Genomic DNA, 22,188 nt, shown 5'->3' on the forward strand with positions numbered 1-22,188 from the left:
TAGAGTTTTATTTCGTTCTTCCAATTTCAGTTTATGAATAAAGAGGCATAAAGAGGATCGTATCAAGGTTTTGAGTATATAAAATATGTTCAGTATATAAAATAATTGGTTTAACATTGCCTATTAGTTGCAACATCAGTTTATCTTTAGTGAGTACAGTAACTTCACTAGATCTTTAGTAGATGCTTTTTCATCAAGAGAATTGAATCTCAGTGCTTACTTTATGTCTGAGCTCTGAAGAAAACTTAGTTGCTTTATCATTGGGTGAAACCACTTTTCACGTTACTTATCTATGCATTTCTCATGCACATCTAACACAAATGTTCATTTCATTATTTGTATTAGTAGTAACAGACAAGACTCACATATTTTTCTCCTGGTTGATTATTTTATTGATTATAAAATATGAATAATACATTATAGAAAGCAGATAATAATGGAACACAGTAGTATTTATAAAACAGAAACTGGTAATTGCTGCACTATGATGAGTTAGATAAATTAATTTCTAAGATGTTGATGAACATAACATTGCTAGTGATAAAAATTTGCAAAATACATGGAGTTATTTTACATGTAAAAGGTTTAGATCTTTAAGCTTAATACTTAATACTGTATTCTCCACTGCATTTATTGTTATTTATGATTTTTAAAGGAGAGAAAAAGGAAAAAAGAGAAAGAAAAAAAAAGATTCTGCTTGGAAAAAGCACATCTTACTTGTTTTGGATTAAGTGTCTGGCTCATTCCTAACCATTGTGGTTTGTAAATCATATTATTTTTGCTAGGGGTGAAGTCTGAGTTTTGCTAAGCATTAAATGATAATCTTGGCAACAGTTCTTACTTTTGGTGCTTTTTAGTTTGGAAAGAAGCAACCTAGGAAGAGGGAGGGAGGGATAGATGGATGGAAGGAAGGAAGGAAGGAAGGAAGGAAGGAAGGAAGGAAGGAAGGAAGGAAGGAAGGAAGGAAGAATCCAGGATTGAGCTCCTCCTCCTGAGGTTGTGGATTTTACTCTAAACTTGGAGAAAAAAAGCCAAAATCCTCTGGGTTCAGGAAAATCTTCTAAGACCTCATATGACTGCAGCTAAAAGGTCTTATGGATCTCTCCAAAACAGAGAGGTTCACTCAGTGATTTTCATTCATTTTTGAATGATATAAATACTGATTCAATATATCTAGAAATTGTCAGCTAGGTTCATTACCCATGTTAATCATCAGGATCTCACAAGTCAGCCACAATAGAACCAATCACCTGTACTAATGTAATTTATGTATTTATTCAATCTTCCTTTCTTCCAATTTCTAGGCCATCTAGTTCCAAAAATATTCCCACTATATATGAATGTTTTAATCTAAGATTGCATGTGAAAGAAAAGTTGAATTTAAATACTTTCTAGTCAGAATAGATTTTTATTGTGGATTCATGTCATACTTCTCTGTGCAAAAATCAACGTTACAATATTTAATAGATAGAAGTTATCCATTAATAGCATGTAATTGGACATCAGACATCAACTTTTAAACAATATGTTCAGCAGATTGCAACATCTGATTAGCTTTTTCTGGGTTTGGAAAGTACGCATTGGTTAGAGGCTGGAAAAGGGGATCAGATAATACCAGATTAGCCTAGGAATTAAACTACCTCCCCACCCCCCTGCGTCTTGACAAAAGACAGTGGACATGTAGATATGCCCATAAACTCACCAGTAGACAAGCCCTAGTCCAAAGAAACTTCATATTTACATATGGATTCTACTAATGACTGGCAAAGGAGAAGTGGTTTTTCTAAAGGTTTTTTGTGCTGGAACAGCCATCCAATAAAAAGCAGGCATATTTTAAAAATCTGTTGTAAAAAGTCATAAGATGAGTAAATTAAGATTTTTTAAATCAGGCGATAGCCTTAGCAACCACTACTTTAATTTGCACTTGAATGTTCTTGCCTAGTTCACATTCTGTGCTATGTCAACTCACTGAGTATAATATGTGACTGAAATTAAACACAGCTCTAACTAAACACTGGGACAAAAAAATTGTTGACAGAAAAAAGATATACCCTACAGAAGTTTATTGTTCTTCTTTTTTGCTAAATAACATAATGAAGACTAGGTGTGTTTGTTCATAGGTACCTTATTTTTCCATCTATAAGACGCCGCCATGTATAGGATGACCCCCATTTTTCTTACCCAAAGTTCAAAAATCTAGAATGCCTCCCCGTTTAAGTGCTGGTAGATGCCGGCCTTTCCTCCAGTGGGCCTGGGCAACTGCTGGAGAGAGATGGCCCCATTTCAGCACCCAGCACTCAGATGCTCTCACTTCCCTCAAGCATTTCTTTACTAATCTTATTTCCAGGTCCATCATCATGTTTCTCCATCGTGTTTCTCGCCGTCGTGTGCAGGGAAACAAGTTTATGGGAGTAAAAAAAAGCCCAATCAATCAATTCCAACTTCATGAGATCTTTATGCACATTATGTAGAAGAAACAGAAATATATAATCCTCTCATGGTGAAGACAGTGGTGGACATTTGAAGCTTTTTTCCAGGTATGATTTCACTGACTGAGGATACATGCAATCCAGTGGTGGGTTTCAAATAATTCCACCACCAGTTAATTGAAAATATAAGCACACGTGCAGGGGGGGGTTTATGCGCATGTGCAGCTTCTACTCATGCACACATGCATGGCGAGGCTCAACCAAGCAGCCTTTCGGGGCCTGCTCCCCATTTCTGCTCTCCAGGGCAGCAGCTGCTTCTCTCCGCACTCCTGGGAGAGCGTCTTGTGCAATTTAGCAGCTTTGAGCCGCCACTTTCCTCTAAGTCCCATCCGGACAGCGCTGCAGCACAGAGAAGCAGCAGCCATGTCGAATGCTGTTTCTCTCAGCCACAGTACTTTCCAGGTGAGTCTTAGAGGAAAGCGGCTCACAGCTGCTAAATTACACAAGACACTCTCAAAGTAAGAGCAGCAGTAGAGAAAAGCAGCTGCTGACCCAGAGAGCACATGGAGCATCTCCGTGAGCAACTGAGACTTAGCAAGGGACGGAAGAAGCGGCTTTACGATCTCTGCTGCAGCACTTTCCAGATTGGACTTCTTGCAGGTAAGAAGAACTGTCTGGTCCAATCCCAAACCTCTTCGGCCCTCCTGCGTCCATGCCATCCTCCCGCAGCCCTTCGGCCTAGCGCAGCAGGCTGCAGGCCACATAAATTGCTTTGCCTCACGGGACCATAATTTGAGGCCAGAGAGGGGCGGTGACATATGGGCAGAGGCCCGGGGCAAGGCTGGAGTGGGAAAATGGCATGTTCCCTGACCTGGCCGAGGTGAACAGCGAAAGGGTGGAGGCTCTGGGACAAGGCCGGAGCCAGGGAATGGCGCATTTCCTGGCCGAGATGGGAGGAGGCTCCGTAAGGCCAGAGATGGGGAATGGCGGGTGCCCAGGCCCTGACCCAAGGTGAAGAGCGAACAGGCAACCTTTGGTGAGCAGAGCAGGCAAAGTGCAGAGATTAGCTGGGCCGTGTGGTGAAGGTGAGTTATATGGGATGGAGTGGGCAGGGCCAGCCAATGGTGTGATTTGCTGGTTCTCCGAACTATTTAAAATTTCCACTACCGGTTTGTCCGAACCGGTCTGAACTGACTGAAAACCACCCTTGATGTAATCAGATTCAATATCTGTATCTCAACTTTTCAATCCAGTTAGATTTATTCTTCAATACTTTACGTTTAAGTACCAATAACATTGGAATGTAGATTGACCTCTTCCAATGTCTTGGCCAGTGTGTTGTTCTCAGATTTACTGGCATTGTTTGGTTACAATCCTTATTTATTTTTCTTCTGTTCTTTGTCATATTCCAGTGGATATTCCATATCCATTTCTATATCCTTATGACTTCTGAAACCAGGAGATCCTGAGTTCAAGTGTGACCTTGGGCATTAAGCCAATTGGCTGATTTGGGTCCAGTCACTTTTTCTCAACCTGAGGAAGGAGGCAATACCAAATCACTTCTGAAAAACCTTGCAAAAGAAAACTGCAGGGATTTTTCCTGGCAGTCTTTGAGAACTGGACATAATTCAACCAAAGGAAAAAATATAATTGATAATAAATGATGCTGTGTTTGTAAGCCATATTCATTCTTGAGCAAATGAACTTTGAGAGAGCTGCTGTTTTTAATAAAACGAAACTAAGGACAGGAGGAAAATGCAATAAGAATGCTGTGTATATAAATCCATACATTAACTGCTTGGAATATCTTAAAATGTATATTTGAAAAGCAATTCAAGTAGGATTGCAATATCCAGACAGTATAAACTGACAATATAAGAATAATGAACTATAGTTGAAAATATTTGCACAAAGGCCAGATTGTGGCCTGGAATTTATGTTAGTGGTTTTCAAATTGTTCTCTGGAAGCCTCTTGGGTACCTCAGAATCTTATCTAAGTTTCTGTATTAAGAAGATTGGAAACAGCAGATGGGGCTGCCTGAAAAACAGCTTGATTATCTCTGCTCATTTCATCCTACAATATTAGGCCCTCAGGGGAACATTTTTAGATAGACCGTTGCTGAAACCAAGCAAAATTACTGGTGCTATACTGGTGATATAAACCGAGATCATGTCAATGTCCAATGCACCCTAAAGTATGCATAGTTTTCTTGGTGAGAAAAGGAAAAGCCATTGCACAAAGTGGCTCTGGAAAGCAAAGGTGTAATAACGGTGCTGCCTTAGCAGAAGGATGAACAGATGCTTGGGGAAACAAAGTTTCAAATCCTATCAAAGTCTATGGAAAGCATACATTTTGGATGCCTTATTTTAATGTCGAGAAGAGATTCTGCATCTGCAGAATTACATAATAGAGAACTATTAGATTTCTCAAGCAAAAAGGAGTCCTTAAAATGTGCATACTTATTTTTCTATTAGAAATAAATTCTCCATTTTCAAAACAAATGGATTTAAGACGGTCTTCTTTTTCTAAACTAATTTTCTGTCTAAATTATGGGGAATGCATGATGATAATTTCCTATGAGAATTATTTTTTAAAAAAGAATTTCTTGGAGCTGATAAGTAGTGTTAGAGAAGAGCCAGCAATATTCTCAACACTGGATTTGCTGACCCAACTTCTCTGGAATTTATATTTATTTATTAAATTTATATAGCTCTCGTCTCTCTGTTGAAGCCACTCTGGGGAATTGAGAATATGCCGTTGTAGAATTTAGGCTTTGCAGTTTGAGATATGGAAATATTTGTGTTACACATTTCCTTAAGATTTCTCTCTCTGGTGGTTTCTACCTATCCTGTTAGATCTGGCAAGAAAAGCATGTTTCAGGTCCTGTCTATTTAGAAATGTCATCTTGTGGGACCCAGGAAATATGTTTCTTCTGTCATGGCATCTACCCTCTGGAGAACATCAAATGGGATGAAAGTGACGCCTGATCCTGGTGTTTTTCTGGAGAACACTGAAAACCTGGTTCTATTTCCACACATGGAGTTTAGAAAGTTAATGGAGCCCAGGGGACTTAATATTATATCATTTCAGAGTTGGCTATGGTTTCTCTTTCTTTCTTTCTCTCTCTCTCTTCCTTCCTTCCTTCCTTCCTTCGTTTGTGTTTTATTGGTTTTGTATTGTGATTTCTCTTTAATCTTTGAAGTTGCCATGTGCAGCCCTATGCATCTAAATAATAAGTAAATAAAAAAATGTACAGGCCCTAGTGAGATACTTTAATACAAAACGGGGAAGAAAATGATAAGAGAGTTAATGACACAGAATAATTAGTTCAAGAGGATATTCTACCAGACCTAAAGTACTTACGAACAAATGTTTTCTACAAGTATTCCATTACAGATTTTATTTAAATACTTCTGTTTATGAAAGAAAATGCAGAGCAGTTTTTATGTGAAGATCAATACCAAGACCAGGCTTTTATGAACACATAGCTTCAGATCAACACCAGGAGAATCTGAATGTTCCATAGCAAAAAGACTGTAATTAAGCTGTCCTTACCTAAATCTTTGGCATTATGCATAGGAATAAAGGAATTACTTAAAACCTCTATGAAATTTTCAGTCTGCGGTCATTTTTTGAAATGATGTGACTTAAATTGGATATCTTAGATACCAGTTTTTATTTACATTCAGTAAGAAATGTTGGTACAGCATAAACTTTGGAGATAGATCAACATTTATGAACCAAATTGAAAAAAAGTTCTGGAAACCAAACCCTATGAAGAACATTGAAAGAGATGGCTGAATGGAAATATAATAACAGTCTTTAAATAGCCGAAGGACTCTCACATTAAAGAGAAAGTGGACTTATTTTTTATTAAATCTAGTGGTGGGAGAAAAATCATAGGATTAAAATTACCTCAGTTGAATAGATGTCAGCCAGTTGAACAGACTGCTTCATGAGGTGGTGACCTCATTGGAAGTCTTGAAACAGAAACTGTATGGTCATTTTAAAGAAATGCTTGCAATAGATCCTCCACTGAGAAATATTGGACTAGATTACCTCTAAAGTACCTTCCAACTCTGTGAGTCTATGGCTCTAATTCCGTATTTCCTCAAGCTAGAATTTCAGATTTCAACCTTATATTTATGGTGCTCTATAGGAAGCAGAATGAGAGACAGTTAATGGTTTAATATTTCTTGGTGCAAGGTTACAGTACTATTAGTTGTGAAACCAACTTCATGCTGATTTAAACAACACTATTGAGGCATTTTATAGTATACACACTCTGATGTGAGTCCCAATAGGATTTCCTTCCAAGCAGATAGCATCAAATGGCAGCCTTAGTCTCCACCTCAAATGGCCTTCTGGAAAAATCCAATCTGATTTTCAATCTGAGGTAAAAGTAATTTTTATCTATTGGGTTCCAACAGATTTGCACAGGTTTTTTTTATTTGTATATTGATTTATGGATTAGTGCATTAGAAGTAGGATACCATTTCAAAAGTAATGTACCATGATCTATATAAAGACTTCATTTAACAGACAGACAAGGAATGAAAATATTTAGAAACCCAAGAGGAAGAAAAAATGACTTTTTCTTTTCATGTTTATTATCTGAATCATATGCTTCATACTAGACATCTTGGCTCCAACCAGACAAGCTATGTTTGGAGTTTGAATGAAACATTTTGAAATATTAGTTATGTATCTAAGAAGGTTATTTCTAAGAAGAATGTACTTATGAATGACTGATGAAAGCTAATACGTACATGATTACATTATCTGGCTAATTATATTGTCTGGCTTTCAGAGTAATAAAATGTTTGTTTAGATTCTAATTTTCATTCTAGTGTTTAAGATATTACTGAAAACTGAGCGGTTTCATGGTTCACATATACTATATGGCAACTCATGAGTGTAAACCTGAATATATAATAATATTTGTTCCAGTATCCTAAAGAAGGGCCTCTGGTGGCTCAGACTGCGAAGACAGTCTGTTATTAACACAGCTGCTTGCAATTACTGCAGGTTCAAGTCCCACCAGGCCCAAGGTTGACTCAGCCTTCCATCCTTTATAAGGTAGGTAAAATGAGGACCCAGATTGTTAGGGGGCAATAAGTTGACTTTGTATATAATATACAAATGGATGAAGACTATTGCTTAACATAGTGTAAGCCGCCCTGAGTCTTCGGGGAAGGGTGGGATATAAATGCAAATTTTTAAAAAAAAGAAGTATAGGCAGTCCTCACTAAGTGATTACCTTTGGGACTGGCAACTTTGTTGCTAAGCGCTGCTGTTGCTAAGTGGAAAAATCGCATGATCACAATGGGTTAGCAGCCTTACTTCCCCTTCAGTCATCAAGAGAAGCCCTGAGGTCTAAGCAAAACATCAAGTGACCACGAATTATGATTTTACTTCCATCTTCTCTATTAACTCTGCCAGTTGCAAAGTACCTGAAAGGCGATTATACTGTATAATTGCAGGATACTGTAACACTTACAAATACAAGGATTGGTCACAAAGCTTTTTTTTAAAAAAAAACACCATTATTTTTGTAACTTCAAACATAGAGCTAATTTAGTAGAGCGGTTAAGGCATCTGGTTACAAATCAGGAGACTGGGAGTTCTAGTTCCGCCTGGATGACCTTGGCCCAGTCACTTTCTCTCAGTCCTAAGAAGGAGGCAATAGCAAACCACTTCTGAAAAACTGTCAGGAAAACTGCAGGGACTTGTCCAAGCAGCTTCTGAGAATTGGACATGAATAAACAGAAGAAACAGCCGCTAACATGGACAATGGTTAAGTGTAGTCTATTTAATCCTATGCGCTGTTAGGGTTCCGACTGATGCCCTAATAAAAGCAGGAGCCTCAATCCAATCTCAAAACTTATTTGAGGTTACATCCCACTAAAAACAGTAGTGCACATTGTAGTTTTTGTTGTTGTTGTTGTTAGTTGCGAAGTCGTGTCCGACCCATCGCGACTCCATGTACAACGTTCCTCCAGGATTTCCTGTCCTCTACCATCCTCTGGAGCCCATAAGCTCACGCCGACTGCTTCAGTGACTCCATCCAGCTACCTCATTCTCTGTCGCCCCATTCTTCTTTTGCCCTCAATCTTTCCCAGCATTAGGCTCTTCTCCAGGGAGTCCTTCATAGTGTGAGTAGTGCACATAGTTTACGTAAATTGAAGAGAATCCTGCACAGGCTGCATATGTTAGGTATAGTGAGGTAGTAGCACGCATGGCATACTGGGCATGCTGGTTCATTGAGTATATATAGATGTGCATAGGTATGTAAAATATAATTTCACAGCCTCCCACAAAACAGTATTGCAAAAGAAAAAAGAAAAGTAAAAGGAGCTGGCTTTTTTTTTAAAGTCCTGAAATATTTCCCAAAGACATCTAAAATATGACAGATGATTGGCAGAACATATTAAGCTGGATCATTAGTACCTTTATTCCCTATATATTATGGAGTTTGGAACTATGTGTGAGGGACGTGGAAAGGACAGTAATTATTTCCATCTTTTCATTGGAAATTACCTCCTTCTTCTTGAAGACTTGATGGACAACTCATGGTTGAAATGGAGGCATGTCACTTACAGAGCCCCACCCCACCCCTTTTTTTTTGCAGTCCCCAAGACTCCTAGAATAGTACCTCCCCAACTGAAGAGTAGAGATTGTGAATACTTTTGGCCCAATTTTTTAGCAACAAATGAAAGGATTTTTTAAACATCTTTGGAAAGGCTGCGTGCACCCAAAAGAGCCTATTCAAAACAGAAAACCGCAAAGAAAAGGAAACCAGAGACGCTCATTCTCAGGAGCATTCTTGGGAAGAGATGTCAAAAAGTCAATATTGTGGTCATGACTACCCCTAAGTGCTTGGACTTCCCCCAGCAGTTCTTTATCATCACAAATCAATTTAGAATAAATGCATGCAGCAAAGAATGCCTGCCCCTGGATTAGGTTGATGTGCATGTCATTCCTGGCACAAGCGACTTTGTGGTGTGATTATTTTTTCAGTACTGCAAAGAGAAGGGAAAGGATTAGCTCCTTCTCTGTCCCTGCGTTGCCTTGATTGTGTTCATGCCACTTTGTCCCATGAATATTAATTGTTTGAGTCATTAAGATCAAAAAGTCCTCATGCTTCCAGTCTTGAATAATTGCTATCACCATTTACTCTGGCTAATATGGATGATTATGCAGTATAACACTCTGGTTAAATTTACTTCATATTCTCCCATCCTTGTATCTCAATTTCTCATTTAACTTTTAGCATAAAAGTGAGCAATTGCCTTCTTTTTTTTAAAAAAAAAAGAATTTGATCTTTTCTGAACAGGAAAGTTTTGAAATAATGGAATATTTTAGCCTTGTATATAATGATGCTTGAAAGTAACTTTTTTGGTAAAATACACAATCTTGCTCTTAGACTGAGAAACATCCAATCAAAGCAGTGCCAAAAATTGGACATCTTATCTGTTAATCTATTATTGCCTCATCCCAGGGGTGAAATCCAGCAGGTTATGACAGGTTCTGGAGAACTGGTAGCAGAAATTTTAAGTAGTTTGGAGAACTGGCAAATACCACCTCTGGCTGGCCCCAGAGTGGGGTGGGAATGGAGATTTTGCAGTATCCTTCCCCTGCCATGCCCACCAAACCACACGACACCCACCAAGCCACGCCCACAGAACCGGTAGTAAAAAAATTTGGATTTCACCACTGCCTCATCCTCTCTTCATCCTCCAACAGTCTGAATTAACTCTAGCAAAATGGAAAAAGAGGTTTCCCAAAATAGTTCCCACCAGTGGGGAAATGTGTAAATAAAGTGTTCAAGCCCCATTGGGCCTGTAACTGGTTAGGGGAGAGATTGGAAGTAGAATAAACATGCAAACAGGATATGGACAGAGCAATTCTCATTCCTACAACTTTCCTTCACAGTTCTAAAATTTCTGCAGACTTCAAAAGTTGTTCTTCATCTCTTTTTCTCTATTTCCATTCCAAAGTTCTATAAACGAAATGCCAGGTTCTAGACAACTTGGCACAGCCAGCTCACCACTGCTAAGTTGCCTCTGCCAACTCACTGCTGCCAAGTTATTGTAGGACAACTGAACATGGCCAATTTGCTGCGGGGACAACTTGCCCCAACTGGAGAAAGAGCTCGGCAGGAGGGCAGGCGACAGAGCATAGTGAAGACCGGCAGCAGCAGCTAGAGGCTTCCCATTTTCACACACACCGCCATTGCTGCTGCTGCACTGAGCTCTGGGCCGTTTGGAGTTTGGGCCATTTGGGGCAGTGGCAGTGGGGTGGGAATGGAGATTTTGCAGTATCCTTCCCCTGCCATGCCCACCAAACCACATGACACCCACCAAGCCACGCCCACAGAACCGGTAGTAAAAAAATTTGGATTTCACCACTGCCTCATCCTCTCTTCATCCTCCAACAGTCTGAATTAACTCTAGCAAAATGGAAAAAGAGGTTTCCCAAAATAGTTCCCACCAGTGGGGAAATGTGTAAATAAAGTGTTCAAGCCCCATTGGGCCTGTAACTGGTTAGGGGAGAGATTGGAAGTAGAATAAACATGCAAACAGGATATGGACAGAGCAATTCTCATTCCTACAACTTTCCTTCACAGTTCTAAAATTTCTGCAGACTTCAAAAGTTGTTCTTCATCTCTTTTTCTCTATTTCCATTCCAAAGTTCTATAAACGAAATGCCAGGTTCTAGACAACTTGGCACAGCCAGCTCACCACTGCTAAGTTGCCTCTGCCAACTCACTGCTGCCAAGTTATTGCAGGACAACTGAACATGGCCAATTTGCTGCTGGGACAACTTGCCCCAACTGGAGAAAGAGCTCGGCAGGAGGGCAGGCGACAGAGCATAGTGAAGACCGGCAGCAGCAGCTAGAGGCTTCCCATTTTCACACACACCGCCATTGCTGCTGCTGCACTGAGCTCTGGGCCGTTTGGAGTTTGGGCATTTGGGGCAGTGGCAGTGGGTGGGTGGGCAGTGGGGAGGCAGTGGAGACCAGGTGCTCCCCATTTTTACACACTCCTGTCACCCAGCTCTCCCGCCAGTCAGAAGTCCCTGACCACTGTCACTGCTCTGCACTGTGCCCACCCGCTCACTCCCCTGCCTGCCCAGCTCTCTGGCTACCCACGGCAAGTTGTCTCCAAGGCAGATTGGCCATGTTCAGGTATTCTGCAATGACTTGACAGTGGTGAGCTTGCAGAGGTGGCTTGGCAGTAGCGAAATGGCTATGCCAAGCTATCCCATTCTGGAGATGCCAGGCTTTGAATTATTTAAATTAGTTTTTATCTCAGTTTTTTCTATTTACAAAGCGGAGTAACTAAAAAAAAAATTACAGAGAAATAAATTAATGGAGACTCTGCTCTGAGTACCCAAATTTCAAAACACATAAAGAAAACTTTATAAACACATTCCCCAGAACTATAGACCTCCTTGTCCTATAATATCAGCATTTAAATTAGGTTTTCAAACTTTTTGCATTAGAATAGAAGATAATCTTCATCAAGAGTCATAAGGTACAACACTTAATGATAGTCATAGGGTACAAATAAGCAATCAGGAAACAATATCAATATAAATCGTAAGGATACAAACAACAAAGTTACAGTCATACAGTCATAAGTGGAAGGAGATGGGTGATGGAAACGAGAAGATTAATAGTAGTGCAGACTTAGTAAATAGTTTGACAGTTTTGAGGGAATTATTTGTTTAGCAGAGTGATGGCATTCGGGGGGGAAAAACTGTCCTTGTGTCTAATTGTTCTGATGTGCAGTGCTCTATAGTATCATTTTGAGGGTAGGAGTTGAAACAGTTTATGTTCAGGATGTCAGGGGTCTGTAAATATTTTCACAGCCCTTTTTTTGACTCGTGCAGTATACAGGTCCACAATGGAAGGCAGGTTGGTAGTAATTGTTTTTTCTGCAGGTCTAATTATCCTCTGAAGTCTGTGTCTGTCTTGTTGGATTGCAGAACCAAACCAGACAGTTATAGAAGTGCAGATGACAGACTCAATAATTCCTCTGTAGAACTTTATTAGCAGCTTCTTCTGCAGTTTGAGCTTCCTGAGTTGGCGCAGAAAAAACATTCTTTGTTGTGTTATAATACTATAAGTGTGAACCTGAGAATTTGCACATTTGATGTACGAGCAAATAAGGTTCTAAGTACATTATTGAAATTCCAAAGTGAATTCATTCCCATTACTTTTGTATCATGTCAGAGCAGATGTCCATTGGCATTGACACTATAAAAAGCAGGCACCCATTGTAACCAAGGTTACTAGATGCATTTCCATATCATTAAATAAAGAATCTTTTCTATTCATTTTCTAATTATTGTACTGAGATTTGCTATTTAACATGTAACAAATAATTAACCCTTTCCAAATCACTGATTCCCGCAACCCTGAAAAGAAACAAATGGGCAAGAATAGAAAGGAAAGGACAAACTTCTAGAAAAAGCTGGACTTTTTGTGTTAGCAGTTGAAATATTACATGAACATTGAGTGGTTATGGTGGTTTTTCCATTAACTCTGAAAAGCATCGTATTTTGAACGCTTCATTCTAATAATCAGTCCCTTTCCTACTCTTTATTTGCTTTAGGCTAAATGCGCCAATAAATGCTAGTTGTTGTTTTTTAAAAGAAAAACATGTTTATCAAGAGAAACTTAAAATTGGAAAAATCTAAGTTTCTTTAAAACTGAGCTTGGCTTCTGGTTGCTTCATAGAAACATCCATATGGCTCATGAACATGGATTGCCATTGGTACCTTTTGGGATGATGATGATGATGTTGTTGTTGTTGATGATGATATTGATTACCACTTCCAAAAATAGAATTCTCCGTCCCCAAAAAATTATGCATATTTAGTGAACTCAGAATTATATTCATGAAAAAAATATGAAAACAGGCAGGATAAATACAATAGGTGTAACATGTAGTTGTGTCCATTGGAACAAGGAGACAAACAAGTCTCCTCAATATATGGCTAACAATGAAAATGGGAATAAATTACACAGAATCTTGCTCACCTTGGCTGATCTTAAAATAACTAAGTTAGATCAGATCCAGTTAATTCTTTGATGGGAATAATTAAAAAAACCCAGGGCTCTAGGATAACCCAAGAAATCAATATCCAGCATGAGGCACTGCAAGGAAAACTCCACGGATCAGCCTGTGAATCACCAGAAATCAAGTTTGACTAGAAAGAGACTTTATATTTTATTTTATGGGCATCTGGATAAAAAGGACTGTTAAGGAAAACAGTAGGCAGGTGTTTTACAACATAGGAGCAGGAAGGAATTTTATAGATCAATGGGGAAGTTGAGGAAAAATTGGGAAGGAGGCAGTGTCAAACTATTTCCAGTTTCTTGTCAAGAAAACCAAAGGGACATGGGCATTGGGCATGCAATAGGTCAAGAGAGACGCATGGGATTTTTTATTTATTTTTTATTGTCAGCTGCTACCTTGTGCTTGCTTGTGCTTTGCTGCTATCTGCTTGTGACAGATGGTCATGAACTGTGGGGAGAGGAAATGGAGGGGGAAATGCTTCGGGAAACAAAAATAGGTGCTCTATCTCCTCGAGTTGCTGCCTCAAGGTCACCCAGCTGGAAGAAGGAGGGGGCCACATATCAAACTATGCTTGGAGTGACCATTAGGAAAACATCTTACCTGAACCTGATTGGCTGCACTGGAGTTGGCAATGAGAGACCGTTAAGGGAGGGAAAAGTAGAACCTAGGGATTTTGGCATGTAATTTTCAGTTTTGCCTTTGCCATTCTGCAATATACTTGACCGCTAATAAACTATACCTTTCTCAATAAATTGAGCCAAGGATAATTTCTAATTAGAGATTTAAGCTGTGGCAGGTCTGACATTTATAATGGATATGTGGCAGTCATGTTATGTAATATTTGTTAGATCGTGGGAGATAATGAAGAGGTAGAATAGAATAGAATAGAATAGAATAGAATAGAATAGAATAGAATAGAATAGAATAGAATAGAATAGAATAGAATAGAATTTTTTATTGGCCAAGTGTGATTGGACACACAAGAAATTTGTCTTGGTGCATATGCTCTCAATGTACATAAAATAAAAATAAAATAAAAATAAAATAAAATAAAATAAAAAGGATGACAGACAGTAACTTCAGCTCTTTATTTAAGTAAGTGACTTCTGCAAAGGCTTAGCCAGCAGCACTCCCTTTTAAAGGGAACTGTCCCACCGATTCAGCCACTGCCAACGCTTTACTTTTCCCACATTTCAATCCACCAATCAGTGGCGGGCCCCATTTGAATCCACCAATCAGCGGCTAAACCCGGACCTGAGTGAAGCCTATGTCCCTGGCTTCAGTCGCTATTTACATATGTAACACCATTTTTATAGGCCTTTGAAAAATATATAATGGATTTGTGTGTGTGTGTGTGTGTGTGTGTGTGTGTGTGTGTGTGTGTATTCAAGGTGGCATTGACTCCTGGTGAATGCCTTGCAGTTTTCTTGCAAAGATTTTGAAAGTGATTTGCTGTTGCCTGTTCCCTAGGATTGAGAGAAAGGTACAGGTCCAAGGTCAGCCAGTTGGCTTCATGCCAAAGGTGGAGGTCAAACTTACGGTCTCTCCATTTCTAGCCCCCTGCTACCCAAGTGGTTCTCACATACAATGGGTCATTCTATTATCAAGGAAAGCTGAAATCAGTGGTGTTATTTTTGTAGGAAAAGAACTGTTCTAAAAAGCAGGAAAAATGCCTGGAATATTGTGGCTATAGAAGTAAATATATATCCTGTTAGTCTAGTCAATTTAAATATACTCACTAAGTTCAGCAAGCTGCATTTAATTTCCTGGTGCAACTAATTTGTCTATTTCAGATACTGTGCAGATTGAAAAGACAGGTTGAAAGTTTAGGATATTATTTATTACTGTGTAAAAAACTGAAAAGTTGAACATATACATCTGTTCTCTATCTGTGTGTGTTTCTAGAGTCAGAAAGGAGAAGAGAATCACTAAAATGCAACCATATGCTGTGTAGGGGATGAAGCCACTCACTGTTTGAGCAATATTTACACTAGTGTTTATTATTTCCAGCTAAAAGGAAGATATGTATTGGGGCAGGAAATTTGATAGGCCACACACAGAAGCCACTCCAGTTTCATTACAAGAGCAAAGTATTAGCATTTTGAAAGTGGCTAGAATAAGCAGAGATGAAAGAGTGGATAAACTTTTACTAAAGGAACTTTGCATTAAAAAGGAGAGTGACAGGTCTGTTCAGGTTTGGTGTTTAGGAGAAGCTGCCATCCTGGTATTATTTAAATTCAATTCAGCTACTTGCCACTTGATATATGGTCTTTGGCAAATCAAATCAAAGAGCCCAAAGTTGGAAGGGACCTTTGGAGGTGTTCTAGTCCATCCTCCTACACAAGCAGCAGACCCTGTACCATTCTTGACAAATGGCTGTCCAATCTCTTCTTTAAAAACTCCAGTGACAGAGTACCCACAACTTCTGAAGGCAACCCGTTCCACTGATCATTTATTCTCCCTGTCAGGAAACTTCTCCATAGTTCTAAGTTGGATCTCTCCTTGATTAGTTTCCATCCATTGCTTTTTGTTATGAATTCAGGTTGCTTTAGAAAATTATTATTATTATTTATTATTATTTATTTGATTTTTATACCGCCCTTCTCCCGAAGGACTCAGGGCGGTGTACAGGCAAAATAAAACAAGCAATACAAAATACAATTAAAATGCAATTTAAAAAACTTATTAAATTAGCCTGAGAATTAAAAAAATTACCTTACACTAAAAACCCCATTTAAAATTAATAAAAATTTACCATTTAAAATTCAATTCAAGCCAGCCCCGCGCGAATAAAAAGGTGTGTCTTCAGTTCGCGGCGGAAAGTCCGAAGGTCAGGTATTTGGCGTAAGCCTGGGGGAAGCTCGTTCCAGAGTGTGGGAGCCCCCACAGAGAAGGCCCTTCCCCTGGGGGCCGCCAGCCGACATTGTTTGGCGGACGGCACCCTGAGAAGTCCCTCTCTGTGAGAGCGTACGGGTCGGTGGGAGGCATGTGGTAACAGCAGGCGGTCCCGTAAGTACCCGGGCCCTAAGCCATGGAGCGCTTTAAAGATCGTAACCAACACCTTAAAGTGCACCCGGAAGGCCACAGGTAGCCAGTGCAGTCTGCGCAGGAGCGGTGTTACATGGGAGCTACGCGGAGCTCCCTCTATCACCCGCGCAGCTGCATTCTGGACTAACTGAAGCCTCCGAGCGCACTTCAGGGTTGAACCCCTCACTTTGTTCTTTCTTCTCCATGCTTTCTCCACTTGGAGATTTTGGAAGGACTACGAACAACACATGATGCAGATGTTTGAAGTAGGCATCCCTTGACAGATATCTTTGCTAATCACCCTGGATAGTCTCAGAGAGACCCTGTAAATACATGCACTTATGTGTAAATACAGTTTTTTATCCAGTTCTGCTAACTCTGCTAACTCTTTTAACTTTAAGTGATAGAAGCTGTTGCTTCAAATGAATTGCAGTTAAATCTTTTGGGGCCCGTTTAAAAAAAGCCTTAATTAAAAAGCAATTAGTCACAGACATTATATTGTGGTCCCAATCTATCGGGTCACTTCTGCTTCTAGATTTTCTCTCAAGTTTCCTATTATCTTCCTGAGAAAAGCTTTGAAAATGAATAAAGTCTGTTGTTTGACATTCTCATAGAGAATCCCTCTGTGAGGGAGATGGGCGGTTTCAAAAATTCGATAAATAAATAAATAATTTCTCCATGGAAACCTTGTTACAAAGCATTGTAAGGCATATGCCCTTCCCAGGCTCCTAGGAGTGACCCTTTCTTCCTTTGCTGTCCTTGTCTTTGCTACACAGAGACATGGTGCTGCTCATCCAGTCTTCTTCACTGTTTATCATGGGGTCTCTGCAGGCTAATGAAAAAGGGCCAAAGTAGAGCCTTCTGTGAGAATGGCAGCGCCTGGTTTTACATTTAAAGTAGAACATTAAAGCACTTCATTAAAACAAAACGAGTCTCCTTCCTATATTTTTTTTGTGTAATTTTTTTTTATTTTTTCTCTTCTTATACACATGTTGGAAATATACATTCTCTTATCCATAAATAATCATACATGTTTTTTCTGAAGAAAGCACAAAGATAAAACATTTTAATTACATTTGGGGTTGCTCTTCTACCCTTTTTCCCCTTCATTTCACAACAAACCACCTCTTTCCCCTCCCTCCCTCCTTTCCTCTCCTGCTTTCTTCCTCCTCCTCTCCTTCCTCCTTCCCCTTCCTCTCCCCTGCTCCTCCCCTCTTTTCCTCCTTTCTCACCTTCTCCCCTACTCTTATCCCCTATCCTATTTTCCTCTCCTTCCCCTTTCTTCCATTCCTCTCTCTCCTTCACCTCCTCTATCTTACCCTCTATTCCTCTTTTCTTTTTTTCTTCTTCAAGACAGGAAAGCATCTCCTCTCTCTGAAATATGTTGCCCATTTGGGGGGCAACTCCAGAGCTCTGTGATTTACATTGGCTGGTTTGAGTGTACGGACAGGGTTAGTGACTAATGTGAGAGCCTGAATTAGACCTCAGGAGATCATAGAAAACTATGTACATTTTTTTGTTTTGTTTTTATTTATCTATGTGTAAATAATTGACATCTTTATGATGTTTTACAAATTATTTAAATGTAAATAAAATTTCTTTCTTGGAATGCTTCCCCCCCATCCTTTAAATATATATATTTTTTAGAATCAAAATTTTGCTCCCCTTATCTATGTTGAATAAATCTTGTAGGAAATGATTTATCCACATTGGTTTAAAAATGTAGATTTCTTACCTCAGGATAAAATTTGAGATACCTTAGTAAACAGGTATCTTTGAAATACTAGTAAAGATGGATCCAGTCTGAGCTAGTTATCATCAATTGTGAATACCAATAATTAATATTTTGTTTGAGTTAGAACATTGTATATTTTTACTTATTTACTAAACATCGACGAGATGGATTAAGAGAAAATGGAAGAAATAGTAGAGAATTAAATTCCAGGTTTTTGGATTGTAATCACAGATCACATACATGTAAATTTGCTGCTTAAACAATCCATAACATACTCTAGAATACCTGAGATTTTGTTGTGGCAGTATTTGTCTGGCCAGCATGAGTGCTGCTGAAAGATAACTTTCAGACAGCTATATTTTGAATTAATATATTAAACTACACTTCTAAACTGTCAGTTGGTTCACTTTCATTTTGAGTAGATAAGTAAGTCATTTAAAGGTGAGGGAAGAATCTTATATTATCTGGGTGAAGGAGATATATTCATACCTTGGCAGCAAGAAGGCCTATCCTTTAGCTCACCCATTGAATAAACATCAGCAACCTTAATTGATAGGGCATTTTAGGAGGACAGAATTATTATTATTATTATTTTAGATCTATGCAAACTATAAAATCATAGGGCTGGAAGAGATTTCTAGTACAAGTCTTTAAATAACATTATTAATGAAAGTGAAGTCCCTTGATGGTAAGAAAAAAATAGGCCATACTTAAATCTTTATTGTTGATTTGGATTTCTTGCTATTTGGTTAATTTTGTTGGTTTGTCTTTTTTTTCCCCCCTCCAGATCAGAGGTCTTAAAGTGCCCAGTTCCTTCACAAAGCAACTCAGAACAGAAGACAAATATACCGCTGGAAGGACAAGATAGCTTATTATTTACAAAGCAAGATAGACGGTCACCAACTGGTGGTGCAGGAGTATTGGAAAATGGTAGGAAGGATAAAAATTTTCAACTCTTATTACAGGGCACTTTAGTGGAAAAGAAACCTCTAAACATCAAGGGTGAGGATTCAAAGAAAACCTCAGGAGGATAAATGGTGTACACATAAATGTCCACCAACCCCTCAAGAATCTTCTCAGAATATTTTTTTAATGGTCTCATCCTATTATGGAAAACTTTATTATAGAAGTAGTGACATTTCTTTCTTTGAAATTATTTTATAGCATTGAACATATGGTGCCTCAGCCAATACTATAAATACAACAATGTGGTAAGACTTTCTAATAGGAAGGCATGTACTGCAGGGCTAATTTTAATTCATATATTCAGATTCATTTAATCTTCCCATTGTATCAGAAGTAGAAAGATATAAAAATAGCTTTTCTGGATGAATTCTTTTTTTTAATCACAAATTAAAAAGGCACAGCAGTTTTGTTTTCTTTTGCCTTCATAGAATCTTTTGTAAAGGTGGATCAGCCATTGCAGGATAATTAAAAAAGAAGAAGAAGCACAAGCCATCAATTGAATTTAAATGGAAAAGTGTTACCTGGGTCTTTTAAAGGGGCCAGAGCAGGGATGAAATGCTCCGGGTTCCAACCAGATCGCCCGATCCGGTAGCGATGACGGCGGGTGGTTCGGAGAACCGATAGCAAAAATCCTTGCCCCCCCCCCCCATGCCCAGCTGAGCCGCATGATCATCAGAGGATTTTTTTTTAAAAAAATTAAAAGCATTTTTTCTTTGGCCAAAAAAATGCTTTTAAAAGAAAAAAAAAGCCTCTGATGATCATGAGACTCAGCTGGGAGCATCAGAGGCCTTTAAAAGCATTTTTTTACAACCTCTTCGGCCAAAGAGGTTGTAGAAAAAATGCTTTTAAAAGTTTTTTTTAAAAAAGTTGGCCACGCCCACCTAGTCACATTACCCCCCACCCAAGCCACGCCAACAGAACTGGTAGTAACAAATTTTACATTTCACCCCTGGGCCACAGTGTTTTCCATTGTGTTTCTGTTTGTTCCTGCTTTAAAAATGGTCAGATTTAAGTGAGTGAGGAAAATTGGTTAATCATTTCTGTACATTTGATCTTACAGTAAATACTGCAGACCGTTTCCTGTTCCAGGAGACTTACTTCTGGAAAACTACTAGTTCATCTGGAATGGCTGAATTAGCACATTGTGGAAGAAAAATGGAACAAATGTTCCATACCCAGAACAGGATATTTTTCACACAACTACAATAAAGCTGTCATTGAAGTCTCCTGCATAGAAATGTTCGGAATGTTTGTTAGAAGGAAATCCAGTTTATCCTTCAAGATTATGAAAAATGTACTCAGATATGTAATCATAAAGCTGGAGTTTTTTCAAACTTATTTTAATTTGATTTTTTAAAAACTTTTTCTAATTGATTTAAATGTGTACTTTGTCAGTTATTTATTTATTTATATATATATTTTACATAATTTCTATGGTGCGTCATCGTAAGACTTTGGGCAGGTTTAAAAAAGTAAAGTAAAATGGAAAAACGATAAGCAACATAGTCATAAAGATTTTGAAAACGTAATAAATATAACCAATAAAAACATATAATGATAGCAGTCCCCACTGTACATTATGGTCTAAAGCCTGATGAAAGGACATAATTTCTTTTCAGAAGATTAATAGTGACGGGGGGCGTGCAATCTATAGTTGTCTAGCCTCTTGGTTTTCTTCCCACTGAGTTTCACATGGGTGGGACTCCTACAGCATGCTTTCTAGCTCAAATGCATAATACAGAAAGATTCAGCATGAAGAAAATGGTCCCCATAATAACTGTTAGAAGATTGTGGCCAAATACTCAATTATTTTACCATGTAACCATTTACTTGGGAAGAATTGGAACCACTGGAAAATAATGCCTTCAGCTTCCAGTCCTTACAATGTTATCAAATATTACTGATAAACCTACCTGAATCGGAAGAGATATACTCCCCTAGTCAAGGTCTAGGTATAGATCATGTACAAGAATGATCAGTGCAACCTCTGTCTTATGCTTGGCCTAAAATATGACTGGTAGATGACCAGTTTCTTTTTAGACTTTCTGAAGCCCAGTTATCTACTCCCAAAAAATATTCTCCTAAAAGAGAATGTTGAAGATGGAGCAGAAACTATCCAGCACTGCTGGACTAAGTGCAAATTCACACCCACCTGGGACAGACCATCTTAACTGCTCCTATTACCCTGTGCAGAGGTGAGACAGAAAATAATTTCACCATGGTAAATTATGGATGGAAATGTCTTCCACCTTCAAAACACAAACCTACTTCTCTCAGTTGGACCAAGTATGACCTGGAATAAGCATGATTACTATCATGGCTATGAGATCCTGGACCACTCCTTAGCCTTCCCCTGGGCATGGAACCCTCATGTAATTTTATATCCTACCGTCTATGAAGATTCTCATCATCCAGATCAGGGCTCTCCAACCTTGGCAACTTTAAGACTTGTAGATTTCAACTCCCAGAGTTCCTCAGCCAGCAAAGCTGGCTGAGGAATTCTGGGAGTTGAAGTCCACAAGTCTTAAAGTTGCCAAGGTTGGAGAGCCCTGATCCAGATCACGGTTATCCCAAAGATGCTTTTTCAGCTGGACTTTGTTTTTCCTTGACAATGGTTTGCTTAAAAGAACTGACCTAATTATTAATTTAATTGCAAAACAATAGAGTAATGACTAAGTGCATCTGTGTACTTAGGACCAGCTTTCATTTAGTGTGAAAGACACACATTTTCCCCGTGGTCTTTTGTATATATACTAACATTAAAAAAAAACCGAATTGCAAAAGACCGAATTTTAGTTTTAGATGTCAGAGATTAAAATATTAGAGGTTTAAGAGTACATGCTTCTAACAAACATACAAGACGAGCATGACAGAAGTTTCCTTTATAAGATCATCAGCAAAGATGAAAAAAATAGGGTAAATGTCTTTACTTCCTTATTC

The 22,188-nt window shown here is 38.8% G+C and overlaps 1 protein-coding gene across 1 annotated transcript in view; it reads left to right on the plus strand.

The window, feature by feature from the left end:
- The window catches only part of EFCC1 (EF-hand and coiled-coil domain containing 1), an 82,654-nt gene that overhangs the window by 28,216 nt on the left and 32,250 nt on the right, over nt 1-22,188 (plus strand). The window contains exon 3 of the mRNA XM_058167827.1: nt 19,070-19,212. Within this exon, the coding sequence (XP_058023810.1) occupies nt 19,070-19,212 (143 nt within the window). The remainder of the gene's footprint in view (nt 1-19,069; nt 19,213-22,188) is intronic.

The sequence above is a fragment of the Ahaetulla prasina genome, chromosome 2 (assembly GCF_028640845.1).
Source record: "Ahaetulla prasina isolate Xishuangbanna chromosome 2, ASM2864084v1, whole genome shotgun sequence".
Taxonomy (NCBI): Eukaryota; Metazoa; Chordata; class Lepidosauria; order Squamata; family Colubridae; genus Ahaetulla; species Ahaetulla prasina.